The following is a 16,637-nucleotide window of genomic DNA, read 5'->3' as shown; positions in this document are numbered from 1 at the left end:
AATTGAAAGAGAAAAATAAGGATTCCAAAATTTTTAATATGAATTCCAGGAATCTTGCATTCTTAGTCTAAAGCTTCAGTCCAGGAATTAGACATGGCTCACTAGCCAGCCAAGCTTTCAAAGAAAACTCCAGTCCAAAACACTAGACATGGCCAATGGCCAGCCAAGCTTCAGCAGATACCTCTCATGCATACAACAGCAAGTTTTATTGGCAACAACTAGCTTGCTCTTGTGATGATGATTAGGAAGCCTCAGTCCAAAAGAATTTAGACATGGCTTTACAGCCAGCCAGGCTTCAACGTGCTTCATGAAACACTAGAATTCATTCTTAAAAATTCTGAAAAGAAAATATATTTTTGAAAGCATTTTTATTTTGAAAACATTTTTACTTTTTTTCGAAAACATATGAGAGATTTTTGAAAATATTTTTGAAATATTTTTGAAAACAAAATAAAAAGAAAATTACCTAATCTGAGCAACAAGATGAACCGTCAGTTGTCCAAACTCAAACAATCCCTGGCAACGGCGCCAAAAACTTGGTGCTGTTGCCGGATCAAAAGGGAATCTGGCACTGATGTTACCGGACCAAAAGCTTGCCGAAAACTCAAACAATCCCCGGCAACGGCGCCAAAAACTTGGTGCACGAAATTGTGATCTCTGGTAATGGCTTCTTAGGCCAGATACTCTGATCTAGTTTTACAGTCTGTCACAACTTCGATACAACTAACCAGCAAGTGCACTGGGTCGTCCAAGTAATACCTTACGTGAGTAAGGGTCGAATCCCACGGAGATTGTTGGTATAAAGCAAGCTATGGTCACCTTGTAAATCTCAGTTAGGCGGATATAAAACAGTTATGTGGTTTTCGAATTATAAATAATAGAATAGGGATAGAGGTACTTATGTAAATCATTGGTGAGAATTTCAGATAAGCGTATGGAGATGCATTCGTTCCTCTGAATCTCTGCTTTCCTGCTATCTTCATCCAATCAGTCTTACTCCTTTCCATGGCTGGCTTTATGCAAGGGCATCACCATTGTCAGTGGCTACATCCCCTCCTCTCAGTGAATAATATGCTCACGCACCCTGTCACGGCACGGCTATTCATCTGTCGGTTCCCGATCATGCTGGAATAGGATTCACCCTCCTTTTGCGTCTGTCACTAACGCCCAGCACTCGCGAGTTTGAAGCTCGTCACAGTCATTCAATCATTGAATCCTACTCGGAATACCACAGACAAGGTTTAGACTTTCCGGATTCTCTTGAATGCCGCCATCATTCTAGCGTACGCCATAAAGATTCTGATTAAGAGATCTAAGAGATATTCATTCTAGCTTAATTCATGTAGAACAGAAGTGTTCGTCAGGCACGCGTTCATAAAGGAGAAGGATGATGAGCGTCACACATAATCATCACCTTCATCACGTTCTTGGGTACGAATGGATATCTTAGAAGTGAAATAAGATGAATTGAATAGAAAACAGTAGTACTTTGCATTAATCTTTGAGGAACAGCAGAGCTCCACACCTTAATCTATGGAGTGTAGAAACTCTACCGTTGAAAATTCATAAGTGAAAGGTCCAGGCATGGCCGAGATGGCCAGCCCCCAAAACGTGATCAAAGGATCATAAGGTAATCCAAAGATGTCAAATACAATAGTAAGAGGTCCTATTTATAATAAACTAGCTACTAGGATTTACATGAGTAAGTAATTGATGAATAAATCCACTTCTGGGGCCCACTTGGTGTGTGTTTGGGCTGAGCCTGAGTGTTGCACGTGCAGAGGCCATTTGTGGAGTTGAACGCCAATTTCTGTGCCAGTTTGGGCGTTCAACTCTGGTTTTGGATCCTTTTCTGGCGCTGGACGCCAGATTTGGGCAGAAGGCTGGCGTTGAACGCCAGTTTACATCGTCAATTCTTGGCCAAATTATGGACTATTATATATTTCTGGAAAGCCCTGGATGTCTACTTTCCAACTCAATTGGAAGCGCGCCATTTCGAGTTCTGTAGCTCCAGAAAATCCACTTTGAGTGCAGGGAGGTCAGAATCCAACAGCATCAGCAGTCCTTTTTCAACCTCTGAATCTGATTTCTGCTCAAGTCCCTCAATTTCAGCCAGAAAATACCTGAAATCACAAAAAAACACACAAACTCATAGTAAAGTCCAGAAATGTGAATTTAACATAAAAACTAATGAAAACATCCCTAAAAGTGATTAGATCCTACTAAAAACATACTAAAAACAATGCCAAAAAGCGTATAAATTATCCGCTCATCAAGTATAGTAAACAACAAGTGAAGAAGCTTCTGACAGATGTAAAGTACTACTTTTTGGAGGAACCATACCTTTTTAAAAGATGCTCAGATGGTATAATTCGGAGATGTGTCCCAGATGAGGAAACGCAGCAGATTCTTTGGCAATGTCGTGGCTCTGATTATGGAGGCCACTTTGGTGGTGAAAGGACAGCTACTAAGGTCCTTCAGAGTGGGTTTTATTGGCCGACTCTATTCCGAGACTCAAGGGCGTTTGTGAAGAACTGTGACAGATGTAAAAGAGCTAAGAGTCTCCCTGCAAACCATGAGATGCCACAGCAGGGGATTCTTGAGATTGAGTTATTTGATGTGTGGGGTATTGATTTCATGGGTCCCTTTCCTCCTTGATATTCTAACAACTATATCTTGGTGGCCGTTGATTATGTGTCCAAGTGGGTGGAAGCTGTGGATTTGCCCATCAATGACGACAAAGTGGTAATGAGCTTTTTTCAGAGAAATATTTTCAGCCGGATTGGTGTCCCAAGGACACTCATTAGTGATGGTGGAAGTCACTTCTGTAACAGACAGGTGGAACTCACTTTTGCAAAGGTATGGAGTCCGTCATAAAGTGACAACCCCCTATCATCCTCAGACAAGTGGACAGGTTGAGGTTTCTAACAGAGAACTCAAGAGGATTCTAGAGAAGACCATCAGTGCCTCAAGGAAGGACTGGTCTAGGAAGCTTGATGATGCTCTCTGGGCATACCGTACAGCTTACAAGACTTTTATTGGCATGTCCCCTTATCAGTTGGTTTATGGTAAAATCTGTCACTTGCCAGTAGAACTGGAGCATAGAACTTACTGGGCAATCAAGTATCTGAACTTTGATGCTCAGGGTGCAGGAATAAAGAGAATGCTTCAGTTGAATGAGCTTGATGAATTCCGATATTCATCTTATGAGAATGCCATGCTCTATAAGGAGAGAACTAAGATATGTCACGACAAGAAGACTGCAATAAGAGTCTTTGAGCCAGGTCAGAGGGTGCTTCTGTTCAATTCAAGGCTCAAACTCTTTCTCAGGAAGCTGATATCCCGGTGGTCAAGACCGTTTGTGGTTACCAGAGCATCACTGTATGGACACGTGGAGATTCAGGAAGTGAATTCTAACAGAAAATTTACAGTTAATGGCCAGAGGTTGAAGCACTATCTAGGAGGTGAGATTAATCGCCAAAGGTCCGCTCATCTGCTGAACTAGCAGAACTGACCGTCAAGCTAGTGACATTAAAGAAGCGCTTGTCGGGAGGCAACCCGATATTTTCGTATCCTTAGTTTAATTTCTGTTGCTTTAATTTTATTATTTATTTGATTTTCATTGAGTTTCTACTGTTTTTTCTTTGTTTATGTGTGTTTTGATCATGAAGAATATTAGGAACACGAACCAGTACACTTAGAAGAATTTTTGACCACCCTGGAGGAGCTTGATTCAGCCTAGGTGAAGCCAAACTTGGAATTTTTCAAGTTTGGTGCCACATTCTACGCACCAAGGGGAGTCCCATTCTAGAGGGTTGAAGCCAAACTTTGAAAATTCCAAGTTTGGCACTAGAAACGACGTACAAAGTGGAGGCACTTGGGGAAGAGGGTGGCGCCAAACTCCAGCTTTTCCAAGTTTGGCGCCACCATAAGAGTTCACAAGGTTATTCTCTCTGCCAGGGTGATGCCAAACTTGGCTCCACTGACGTTTGGCATAAGAATTATTAAAAAAAGGGGGGGGGGGAGGGGAAGGGGTGGCACCAAACTTGGGCTGCACCAAGTTTGGCGCCAGGAGGAAGTCTTGCGTTCGGGAGTCACGACGCCAAACTACAACTCTCCTGAGTTTGACGCTAGCTTCTTGATAATGAGATTTGCTCGATGGTCTAGAATTTCTCTTCTAGAAATAAGAACTTCGTTGTAAGCATAGCTCCAAACCAACAAACAATTCTCACATAAAAAAATTTAGTTTTGTCACAAGTAACAAACCCCAAATAAGAATTAACTGAAGTATTTAGACTCTGGGTCGTCTCACAAGGAATTGCAATGAAGTGCTCAATTATTGGCTATGAAGATATTTTGGGGTTTTTTGGGATAAGAGACATGAAACGTAAATAGCAATGAAAATAAACTAACTAACAAAGTTCTTGGCTAGATATGAGAACTAGAAGTCCCATCCTAGTTATCCTCCTTAATTGTGACCACAAATTGTCCATTACTACCACTTAGTTAACCTCTAACCATGGAGGAAAGTCAAGTGGATGAATCAACTTGATTCCACAAGTCCTAGCCAACTTCCAAGGGAAAGACTAGCGTTAGTGGTATCCAAATCAATTAGCAACTTCTAATTGTCAATCAATCAAAGAAATTAGATAACTCAAGCGTCACTAATTACTCCACCTAGGCCAAGAGGAACAAAATCTACACCAAAATCCAACCAAACATTTCATCAAATACTTGGAAAGCAAAAAAAAGAAAGCATGGTAAAAGTGCAAGAATAATAAATCTACCAACTATCAATTGCAAGTAAAGTAAATTCACAACTCAAATCAACAATTAAAAGAACATCAAACATAAATTTTATAAAAGAAAATATTCAATTCCAACAAGAGTTCATGAACATAAAAGAGGTATAAAAGTAAAATTAACACTACAAATCTTGAGAATGAAAGAGTAGAAGCAAGAAATCATAAAGGAAACAAGATAAAAACATGTAATTAAACCTAAATCTAGAGGAGATTAACCTAACCTAATTCTAGAGAGAAGAGGGAGCTTCTCTCTCTAGAAACTAACCTACATGATGCTATACTTCCAAAACAATTGCTCCTCCCTTATCCAAGCTTGAATTCTGTATGAAATAGCATCATAAATGAGTTGGGTTGGGCTTAAAGTGCTTCAGAAATCGCTGGGGGCGATTTGACTTTAGTGGGCCACGAGCAGCATCGGTGCACACGCGTACATGGCATGTGAGCGCCCCTATATGCGAAGCAACATATGGCAAATTTTATATCATTTTGAAGCTCCAGATGTTAGCTTTCCAACGCAACTGGAACCGCCTCATTTGGAACTCTGTAGCTCAAGTTATGGTCGATTGAGTGCTAGGAGGTCAGGCTTGACAGCTTTACAGTTCCTTCATTTCTTCATGAGTTCTCCCACTTGCATGCTTTTCTCCTCACTTCTTCCATCCAATACTTGCCTTATGAACCTAAAATCACTCAACAAACATATCAAGGCATCGAATGAAATTAAAATAAATTAAAATCACCAATTTTAGGGCCTAAAAAAGCATATTTTCACACTTAAGCACAAATCAAGAGAGAATTGCAAAACCATGCTATTTTATTGAATAAATGTGAGAAAAGTTGATAAAATCCCCCAAATTAAGCACAAGATAAACCACGAAATTGGGGTTTATCAAATATTCCCACACTTAAACCAAGCATGTCCTCATGCTAAGAATAAAGAAGGACAAGAAAAGGGGTATGAACATTTATTCAATGCAAATAAACTATATAAACCTACCTACATGCATGCAACTAAATGCAAAATGCTTCTACCTACTTGGTTAAAAGTAAATCAATCTCCAAGAATATATATCAAGTAGGGCTAAGTAGTATGATAACTCATGAGTCCTACCAATTCAAATATAAAAATAAAGTTCAAATAGACTTGCAAGAAGAAAGCTCATGAAAGCCGGGAACAAAGAATTGAGCATCGAACCCTCACCGAAAGTGTATCCGCTCTAGTCGCTCAAGTGTATAGGGTCGATCACTCAATTCTCTTCTAATCATGCTTTCTATGATTTGTTTTTCATCTAACAATCAACAATTATTCAATGCATGCATACATTCATCATGAGGACTTATTCATAGGTTGTAATGAGGCTAGGGTCAAGGTAGGATGCATATGGTCAAGTGAGCTTGAAATTGAATCTTTGATTAACCTAAGCTCTCACTAAACACATATAACAGCCTATACACTTATAATACACAACCTAGCTACCCATGATTCCCACTTTTTCACATACTCATGCATTCTTTTTAATTCACATTCCATATGCATTGTTATTATTACTTTACTTTGGGACATTTTTGTCCCCTTTTTATTGCATATATATATATATATTTTTTTTTTTCTTTTTCTATATATTTTTTTTCACATTTTTTTCTTTTCAATCTAAAATATATTCAAGGGCATCAATGCATATAGTTTTTTTTTTTTACATTTAATCAATACATGAGTACGTACCCGATTCCCAAAAATCTTCAACAAAAATATAAAAACACACTTTTCTCTCAACCAATGTCCCAAGTTTCCCATACCCAAAATGATACACACCCTCACTAGCCTAAGCTAATCAAAGATCCAAATTAAGGACATTTATTGTTTTTCACTTAGGGGTAGTGATGTGCTAACATTAAGAACAGAAGGGATTAATTAGGCTCAAAATTGGCTAACAATGGTTGATGAAAGGTAGGCTATTTGGGTAAGTGAGCTAAAATAAAATAATGGCCTCAATCATATAAATGAATGTATACATGGAATAATGGACATAAAAAATCAAACAAATCAAAGATTACAATCATAGAAAGAGAACAATGCATACAAGAATGAAAATAAGTGGTTATATGATGTAACCACACAATTTGGCTCAAAACTCACATGCTTGTGTTCTTAGCTCAAAAAACCATGTTCCAAAATAAATTCTTCAAGCAAGTCACACAAAAATTTTTTTTTTTAAATTGGTAGGGTGCCCTAAAAACAGTTTTTCTTGGAAAAGAAATCATCACCCTAACCAAGTAGTCCTAACATAAAAAGAAATGGTAAGATATGTACAAATTCTAACTAACATGCAACCTATCATGCAATGCAACAACTAACTAGCAAAGGAAATCAAGAATTGGTGTTGAAAAAGGAAGTTGTTATCCATGGAGATCGGTCGAGCGACCTCCCCACACTTAGAAATTTGCACCGTCCTCGGTGCATGCAGAGAAGAGCAAGGTGGATGGGTAGCTACAATTGATGAGCTCCTTTAAAAGGTTGTGCGGGTGAACTTGTTTGTTGCCCCATTTAGAAGCCTTTCCAATCCTTTCCTTCTTGGTGGCCAACCTAAAAGGAAAGAGAAAGAAAGAAAATTCAGCCTACAACAAAGATATTAAGCAAATAAAACATAGGCGGGGGCTAATGCCAAATAAGAGTAAGGTTCTTACTACATGTTAGCTACACATGTGAGTGAGAAAGAAATATAGGCAAAGGGTATATCAACTAATACTTGATGCAAGAGTAAAGTCAAAGCATGAAGAGCACTCAAAAGCATCAAGTTCAACTAGAAAGAATGGGTCATGAAAGACATATAAGCTCATATCAATGCACAAAGGATACAAGGATCATCAAGGGTTAAGCATTGAATTAGAAATTTCATTACCCATCAATATCAAACAAGTCAAGAAGCACCAAAATTAACCAAGAAATTCTCAACAATTGAGTAAGAGAATTCAACACCATTATTAAAATAAGAAACTTAGAAAGGAAAATAAGAATAAGCTATGAAAACAAAATTAAAATGCAATAAATGAAAATAAGAAAATGCAATAAAAGAAACTGGAAATTTTTTTTTTATCGGCGGGGACGCGTCATGCACGCCCACGCACCGATGCACAGTTTGGCCAAAGGACGCGTACGTGCCAGGTGCGCGCACGCGTGGGTTGCAGGCATATAATTGGGACAAACTAGGCATAACTCTCTGGAACATGTACCAGGATGGCAGGTGGCACTATCAGCGTGCACACGCACAGCGTGCGTGCGCACGCATTGCGCAATTAGAGTCAATGGCGCGTACGCGCCAGGTACGCGCACGCGCGGGTGGTTTGTGCTTCAAGCATAGTGCCGGCGCAGTTTAGGTGCAACTCTCGGGTCAATGTATGGAGGGATGAGATTTTTTAATCCACGCGTCCACGCACATGGCACATCCGCGTGGATGGTCGAAAATGCTTGAGGCGCGCGTACGCGCCAGGTGCGCGCATGCGCGGGTTGGTGCTCTGTTTTTCAAAATTCTTCCATGTTCTTGCACCAATCCAAGCATTCCAAACCTCCAAACAGCTACCCAAATACCGCAAAACCTTATTTAACATATTAGACTACCAAATAGACTCAACAAACTACTCTAAATATGAATTTAAACTAATTCTACCAATATTTACAAAAGAGAAAATGAAAAGATATTACCATGGTGGGGTGTCTCCCACCTAGCACTTTTGTTTATTGTCCTTAAGTTGGACTTATGGAGAGCTCCTCTCAAGGTGGCTTGTGCTTGAAGCTATCCTTGAACATCCACCAATGCTTGAGTCTCCAATAAGCTTTAGTCTTTAAAGATGATAACTCCAAGCCTTAATGGAGTTCCACATAAACCATGGGCTCCCAAGTTTGATTCTCCTTGTGTGATCCGAGATCGCACACTTTGTTTTGATACCCATCTTCAAATTGATCATCATGATTCCAATTAGGTGGCATGACCTTAGAATTCTCAAAGAAGCTTCCAAACAACCTCCTAGACCCATGCCATTTGGTTTTACACCAACCATTGCCATTCAACTTTGAGCATGCAACCATCATGAACTTGGAATGATGTTTCCAACCACTACACAAATCTCTCTTACTCTTAACTCCACAAAGATCTCTAAGTTGACCATCATTTTCAATCAAATCATATTCAAGTGGTAAAGTAAAGATTAGAGATAAGAATTTTACCCACTTGAATGTTGTGTAGGATGGTGACTTAGGAAGGGGTGGTCCCAATGATCTTACAAGCTCCACTCCCTTGTGCTCTTCCTTGACTATCTCCACCTCTTTGCAACTTTCCTCAACTTCAACCTCTTCCTCTTGGTGGCTCGCTTCCAATTCAATTTCTTCTTCATTGCTCACCAAGGATATAGAAGGTGAGGTGTCTTCTTCTTCAATCTCCATGTCAAGCCCAATGGGAGAGGATTCAATTGTACATAAGAATTCGTCAATAATTGAATCCATCTCTTGATCAACCTCTTCAAAGTTTTCGATCATGATATGCTTTGGAGGTTGTACACCCTCCTCAACATCAATATCAAGCTTCTTGAAAGAGGGCTCTATAATGCTACATTCCCATGGACTTCCAACATCCCTTAGATTTTCAACCACTCCTTCTGGCTCAATTGGCTCAACTTCCTCCCCGTGTGGTAATTCTTGCTTTAACTCCTCTTCTCCACCTCGAAGCACCAAACTCACTCCCTCACTATGCTCCTTGATTGCTTCTCCACATTCAACAATGAGATTTCCTTGATCGCATAGGTTTAGGTGGGAGGAGACCATATTGTGAACGGCTTCTGCTAGGATAGCCATCTTGGCTTCTAGCTCCTTAAACTCCTTTTGGTTCTCTTTTTGCCTTCGAATGTAAGAACTAACACATTCTTGGAGAGAATCATCCATTGGAGGTGGTGTGGAAAAAGAAGGTTCATTATTTGGGAAGGAGGTTTCATAATTGGAAGTTGGTTCATCTTGGCAAGGATATAGGGATGGCGTATATTAAGGTGGTTCTTGAGAATAATTGTGTTGGAATGGTGGTAGTTCCATGTGTATTTCATATGGTTCATAAGGTGGTTGGTATGGTGGATAAGGATTATAGTCATATGGAGGTATTTGGTGATAGGGGGCTTGTGAGTAAGGTGGTTTAAAGTCATGTTGAGGGAGTGGTTCAAAGGCATGTGGTGGTGGTTGTTGACAATCACAATAAGGGTCACCACATCTATTAGATTGATATGCATTAGGATTAGAATTATACCCATAAGAAACTGTTCATACCCTGGGTCGAACTGTCCGACCCGGGATGATCGGTAGCGAGGCGACCGACCTCTTCAGGTCCGACTATCCGACCTCTTTTTAAAGAGATCGGCCAAATTGACAAGAAAGCCCAGTAAAGGCCCCAAATAGAGGAACACGACCCAAATCCAAAGGCAGTCCAAGCCTACAGAGATAAAGGCGGTTCCCTTAAAGATAAGCTGACTTTACTCAAGATAAAGATAAGACAAGATAAGATAACTAACTTATCTTATCAGAAAGGTCAGCCCACGCTACTATAAATACACTGGAGCACCCAGGTATAACTCATACTCTGATTCTACATAAAGCCTGCTTAATACCCATGCTAACTTAAGCATCGGAGTCTCTTGCAGGTACCCCCCACCCTCCGGTGGCCAAGGATCAGCAGTGCAGCAAGTTCAACAAGTCGGACACGACAGCTCCGGCCGCCACCCACCAGCCGGACACGTCATCTCCGACCAGTACAGAAGATCTTGTCCGAGATCGACCTACAGTTTCAGGTAACCCTCGGAACATTGGCGCCGTTGCCGGGGACCTGGAACTCATCCCAACACCATGGCGGACGGCCATGACAACGACCATAATTCAGATCTGGAAAATAGAACACCGCACAAGAACGCGGACACCACGCTAAAGGATACTCCGGAATCCAACGGAGACAAAGACTCATCAAATCCAGGGATAATAGACGCACTTCAAGACCGTTTAAAGCAACTCGAGAAAGAAACTCAACAACAATGAGAGGTCGGAAAGGATCTACAAAGAGAGATACGGCAACGTCGAGAATTGGAAGACAAGTTACAGCAATTAGAAGCCGATCTCAAATTAAAAGCCCCTCGGGTCACTCCTGAGGAGAGCTCACGCAAAGAACAGGATCCATTCACCAGGGAAATTATGAAAACCAAAATTCAAAAAGACTTCAAACTCCCGGATATGATTTTGTACGACAGCACCACCGATCCTAATCATCATCTCAGCAATTTCCGAAGCAGAATGTACCTTACCGATGCCTCAGATGCCGTTCGCTGCAAAGCCTTTCCAACAACCCTCACGAAGACGGCGATCAGATGGTTCGACAGCTTACCTCCCAAATCCATCTCAAACTTCAACGATCTAGCCGGAAAGTTCCTCGCCAGATTCTCCATCCAGAAAGATAAAGCTAAACACGCCCCTAGTCTACTAGGGATCAAGCAAGGAGATCGGAAGAGCCTCTGCAGCTACATGGAAAGATTCAACAAAATATGCATGGACATACAAAGCTTACCCACAGAGGCCGCCATCATGAGACTTATCAACGGCCTATGAGAGGGACCTTTCAGCCAGTCTATATAAAAAAAGTACCCGACCTCCTTAGACGAAGTGCAAGAACGGGCAGAAAAATACATCAACATGGAAGAAAACGCTCGGTTAGGAGAGACCTCAAAATCGGGGGCCTCCTACCGTGACAAAGACAAAGAATCTAAACAAAAAGAAGACCGACAAGGGAAGAAAATTAAAAAATACCATAATTATTCTCCCCTCAGAGCATCCCTAGTCGAAATATACAAAGAAGTCTGCCATACAGAAAAAATTTCCCCAGCAAGGCCCCTCAAAGGAAAAAGGGGAGGAGGAAATCGGAAGGAACATTGTGAATATCATAGGGTCAAAGGACACGCCACCAACGAATGCTTCGACTTAAAAAATATCATAGAAAAATTGGTAAGGGAAGGAAAATTAGATCGATTCCTGGCCACCCGAGATGATGATCAAAGAAAAAGACGAAGGGATGAAGATACCGAGCGAACAAAACGATCACCTCGGACACCAGAAAGACATGTCCACATGATACATTGCGGATTCGCAGCAGGAGGGATCTCCAAATCTTCCCGCAAAAGGTATCTCAAAGAAGTATATCATGTCAAAGGAGAGGAGGAAGCACTCAACATCCCAGCGATAACATTCACTAAGGAGGACGCGTCCAGCATCATCACAGGACACGACGATCCCATGGTCATCACCATCATATTGGCAAACGCCAACCTACACCGCACCTTAATAGACCAAGGGAGTTCTGCCGACATCTTATTCAAGACAGCCTTTGACAAACTCGTCTTAGAAGAAAAAGAGCTTAAGGCATATCCAAACAGTCTGTTCGGGTTAGGGGATACCCCGGTTTGACCACTAGGATATATATCACTACATACAACCTTCGGAAAAGGAGACCAATCCAGGACCCTCAAAATAGACTACATCGTAGTCGATGTAAGTTCAGCTTACAATGCTCTCATAGGTCGGACAACACTCAACCAACGCGGCGTAATAGTCTCGACCCCACACCTATGTATGAAGTTCCCAACTTCAAAAGGGATAGCCACGATAAAAGCTGACCAAAAGATGGCACATCGCTGTTATAACGAAAGCCTAAACCTCAGAGGTAAAAGAGAAGAGTTCCACGTAATCGAGTTGGGCGGAGTCCAATGACGAGAAGATCTTCGCCCCCAACCAGAGGGTGAGATAGAAAAAATTCAGATCGGGGACACCTCGGAAAAAACAACTAATATCGGCACAATCCTCAAAGGAGATTTAAAAGAATTGCTAATACAATTCTTACGAGATAATGTTGACCTCTTTGCATAGAAAGCCGCGGACATGCCAGGCATAGACCCTAAGCTAATGTGCCACAAGTTGGCGGTCTACCCAGGATCTCGACCGGTACAGCAGAGACGAAGAAAGCTTGGGCCAGAGCGATCCCAGGCTGTGGAAGAGCAAGTACAAGCACTACTCGAAGCCGGATTTATAAGAGAAGTTAAATACCCGCTATGGCTAGCCAACGTCTTCTTGGTGAAAAAATCAAATGGGAAGTGGCGAATGTGCACCGATTACACCGATCTCAACAAAGCTTGTCCAAAAGATCCATACCCACTCCCAAGTATTGACGCCCTGGTAGATGCTTCCTCTGGATATAAATATCTCTCGTTTTTGGACGCATACTCGGGATACAACCAAATCCCCATGTACCCACCAGATCAGGAAAAGACCTCGTTCTTAACACCAAAGGCAAACTACTGCTACATCGTGATGCCTTTCGGTCTCAAGAACACAGGAGCTACTTATCAAAGACTAATGAATAAAGTCTTCTCAGATCACATCGGAAAAATTACGGAAGTCTATGTGGACGACATGTTGATAAAAACACAAACCGAAGATACACTATTATCCGACATGGCTCAAGTATTTGACACCATAAGGAAACACAACATGCGACTCAATCCCGCAAAATGTACCTTCGCAGTAGAAGCAGGCAAATTCTTAGGTTTCATGCTCACACAAAGGGAATTGAAGCAAATCCAGACAAATGTCAAGCCATACTCAACATGAAGACCCCAACCTGTGTCAAAGAAGTACAACAACTCAACGGGAGATTGGCCGCCCTATCCCGATTCTTAGCAGGAGCTGCGATAAGATCTCTCCCCTTCTATGCCACTCTAAGAAAGGGAAAACAGTTCGAATGGACGACAGAATGTGAGCAAGCCTTCAAAGACTTCAAGGAATTCTTAGGACGGCCACCTATCCTATCTCGACCACGAGAAGGAGAACCGTTCATATTATATCTCGCAGTAGGGAGTCGGGCAATAGCCTCAGCACTAGTCAGAGAAGACGAAAATGGAAAACAACCCGTCTATTTCATTAGCAAGGCACTACAGGGATCCAAGCTGAACTACCAGAAAATAGAAAAATTTGCCTATACTCTTATCTTAACGTCTCAACGACTCCGCCCGTACTTCCAAGCTCACACCATTAAGGTTCGAACTAATCAGCCCATAAAAGGAATATTGCAGAAAACAGATCTAGCAGGCAGAATTTTACAATGGGCAGTCGAGTTGTCAGAGTTTGATCTTCAATATGAAGCTCGGACGGCCATTAAATCACAGTATCTGGCCGATTTTATCGCAGAATTCACAGATGCCTTAGAAACCCCCACAGAATAGAATCTTTACGTGGATGGTTCTTCAAATAAAACTGGAAGTGGTGCGGGCGTGATAATAGAAAGTAACCAAGGAACCCAAGTTGAGCTCTCCCTCAAGTTCGGGTTCCCCGCCTCAAACAACCAGGTGGAATATGAAGCATTATTGGCTGGTTTGAAGCTGGCTAAAGAAGTCGGAGCTCAAAAACTCAACATTTACAGCGATTCACAAGTGGTTACATCACAAATAACAGGGAGCTACCAAGCCAAAGATCCCACCATGAAAAAGTATTTAGATAAAACCAAGGAACAGCTCGGACAAATAGGGGAATATAAGATCTGCCACATACCCGACGAACAAAATGCCCGAGCTGACGCACTCTCAAAACTAGCCAGCACCAAACCAGGGGGCAACAATAGAAGCCTCATTCAGGAAATACTGCAGAACCCGTCAATCTCGGAAGAGGAAAAAGTCTTGACCATAACAAATCAGAACGAATGATGGATAACCCCTATAGCCAACTACCTCAGAACAGGAACGCTCCCCACAAGAAAAGGAGGCAAAGAGGTTAAAAAGGGAGGCACAGTACTACACCATCATAAACAACATCCTGTACAAAAGAGGAATCTCAACACCTCTACTAAAATGTGTACCAACCTCCAACACAAAGGAAGTGCTAGAAGAAATACACGGCGGTATTTGTGGCAATCATCTCGGAGCATGAGCTCTCGCCAAAAAAGTACTCCGGGCGGGATTTTATTGGCCAACTCTACAGAAAGAAGTCACAGAATTTGTAAAGACATGCCCACAATGTCAGAAACATGCCAACTTTCACATCGCCCCGCCAGAAGAGCTCATCAGCGTGACCTCGCCTTGGCCGTTTGCAAAATGGGGACTCGATCTTCTCGGTTCATTCCCACAGGGATCAGGACAAGTTAAATTCCTCATAGTAGGGGTAGATTACTTTACAAAGTGGATCGAGGCAGAGCCCCTGGCCAATGCCACCGCTCAAAGAAGCCAGAAATTCTTATATAGAAATATTGTCACAAGGTTCGGGGTTCCATATTCAATAACCACAGACAATGGCACCCAATTCACAGATGCAGGCTTCAGAAAACTAGTAACCGAATTGAATATAAAGTACCAGTACACCTCCGTCGAACATCCACAAGCCAATGGGCAGGCCGAAGCTGCTAACAAAGTCATATTGGCCGGATTAAAACGGAGATTACAAGATGCAAAGGGAGCCTGGGCAGAAGAGCTTCCACAGGTCCTGTGGGCATACCGAACAACGCCACATTCCACCACGAAGGAATCCCCCTTCCGATTAGCATACGGAATAGGCGATGATTCCAGTAGAGATTGAAGAAGGGTCGCTTAGAGTAGTCCACTACAATGAGGGAGCAAACCCCCAACTTCAGAGAGAAGAGCTCGACTTGTTACCCGAAATCCAAGAAAGAGCCCGGATCAGGGAAGAAGCTCTAAAATGCCGAATGGCTTCCAGATATAATCAAAAGGTAGTGCCAAGAAGTTTTAAGAGAATGATCTCATCCTAATACGAAATGATATTGGAACAACTCGACCAGGAGAGGGAAAGCTGGCAGCAAACTGGAAAGGACCCTACCGAGTTATAGAAGTACTTGGAAAGGGCTACTACAGACTGTTCGAACTCGATGGACGAGAGCTTCCCAGGTCATGGCACGCCTGCAACCTCAGAAGGTACTATAGTTAGAAAGGATAAAGGATCTCATCATTGGACGCACTCTTTTTCCTTAAAAGGTTTTTTAATGAGGCACCAAGTTGAGACTCAGACAATCCCATATGTATATATTTGTATTTTTCCTTTGAATAAAATACATTTTAGATATTCTACAAAGATTTCAAGATGCATTAATCTGAAGTATTCATCGTCCAATTATAAAGCAACAGATCGGCAGAAAGTGAAAAACCATTTCACTGCACGATCACGACAAAGACAACCGTCCGATAAAGGTGAAAACGCGATTCCCCCAAAGGACGATCTAGAGATGAAAACCACTTTCTACAAATCGGCAAAGATGAACACAGAATAATGTAAGAAGTTATCGAAAGTGATCTAAAAAAGAGCCTGACGAGGTCTTACGGATTGCTAAAATAATAACTTAAAGACTGGCCGACGTTGAGAAGTCGGACCAAGTCAACCCAAGTTATAAGTAAACCCTGGAAAGAGGTCTGGCCAACCCTATTAAAGAGGATTACTTTAACTTAGAAGGGCTCGACATGAAAAAGTCAGCCCAAAATGAAAAGTTATAAAAGTAATCCCTGAAAGAGACCTGACAAAGGTCCAAGAAAGAGGATTACAAAAATAACTTAAAGGAGACCGATATGACCAAGTCGGACTCCTACTACTTAAAAGTTATCAAAATAATCCCTGAAAGAGACTTGACAAAGGTCCAAGAAAGAGGATTACAAAAATAACTTAAAGGAGACCGATATAATCAAGTCGGACTCCTACTACTTAAAAGTTATCAAAATAGTCCCTGAAAGAGATCTGACAAAGATCCAAGAAAGAGGACTACAAAAATAACT

At 41.6% G+C, this 16,637-nt stretch overlaps 1 protein-coding gene across 1 annotated transcript; it reads left to right on the top strand.

The window, feature by feature from the left end:
* Positions 1-3,043: 3,043 nt before the first annotated feature.
* Positions 3,044-3,505, top strand: LOC140183192 (uncharacterized). Its single transcript, XM_072231214.1, has one exon. The coding sequence runs from the start codon at positions 3,044-3,046 to the stop codon at positions 3,503-3,505; it is 462 nt and encodes a 153-aa protein (XP_072087315.1).
* The last annotated feature ends 13,132 nt before the right edge of the window (positions 3,506-16,637 follow it).

This window comes from Arachis hypogaea, chromosome 20, assembly GCF_003086295.3.
Source record: "Arachis hypogaea cultivar Tifrunner chromosome 20, arahy.Tifrunner.gnm2.J5K5, whole genome shotgun sequence".
In the NCBI taxonomy this organism is placed as follows: Eukaryota; Viridiplantae; Streptophyta; class Magnoliopsida; order Fabales; family Fabaceae; genus Arachis; species Arachis hypogaea.
The sequence above is the reverse complement of the archived record's forward strand: the minus strand, read 5'-3'. Positions and strand labels throughout refer to the sequence as shown.

What these genes read in the sequence shown, in the direction of transcription:
- LOC140183192 (XM_072231214.1), top strand. Translation starts at nt 3,044, where the DNA reads ATGTCCCCTTATCAGTTGGTTTATGGTAAAATCTGTCACTTGCCAGTA.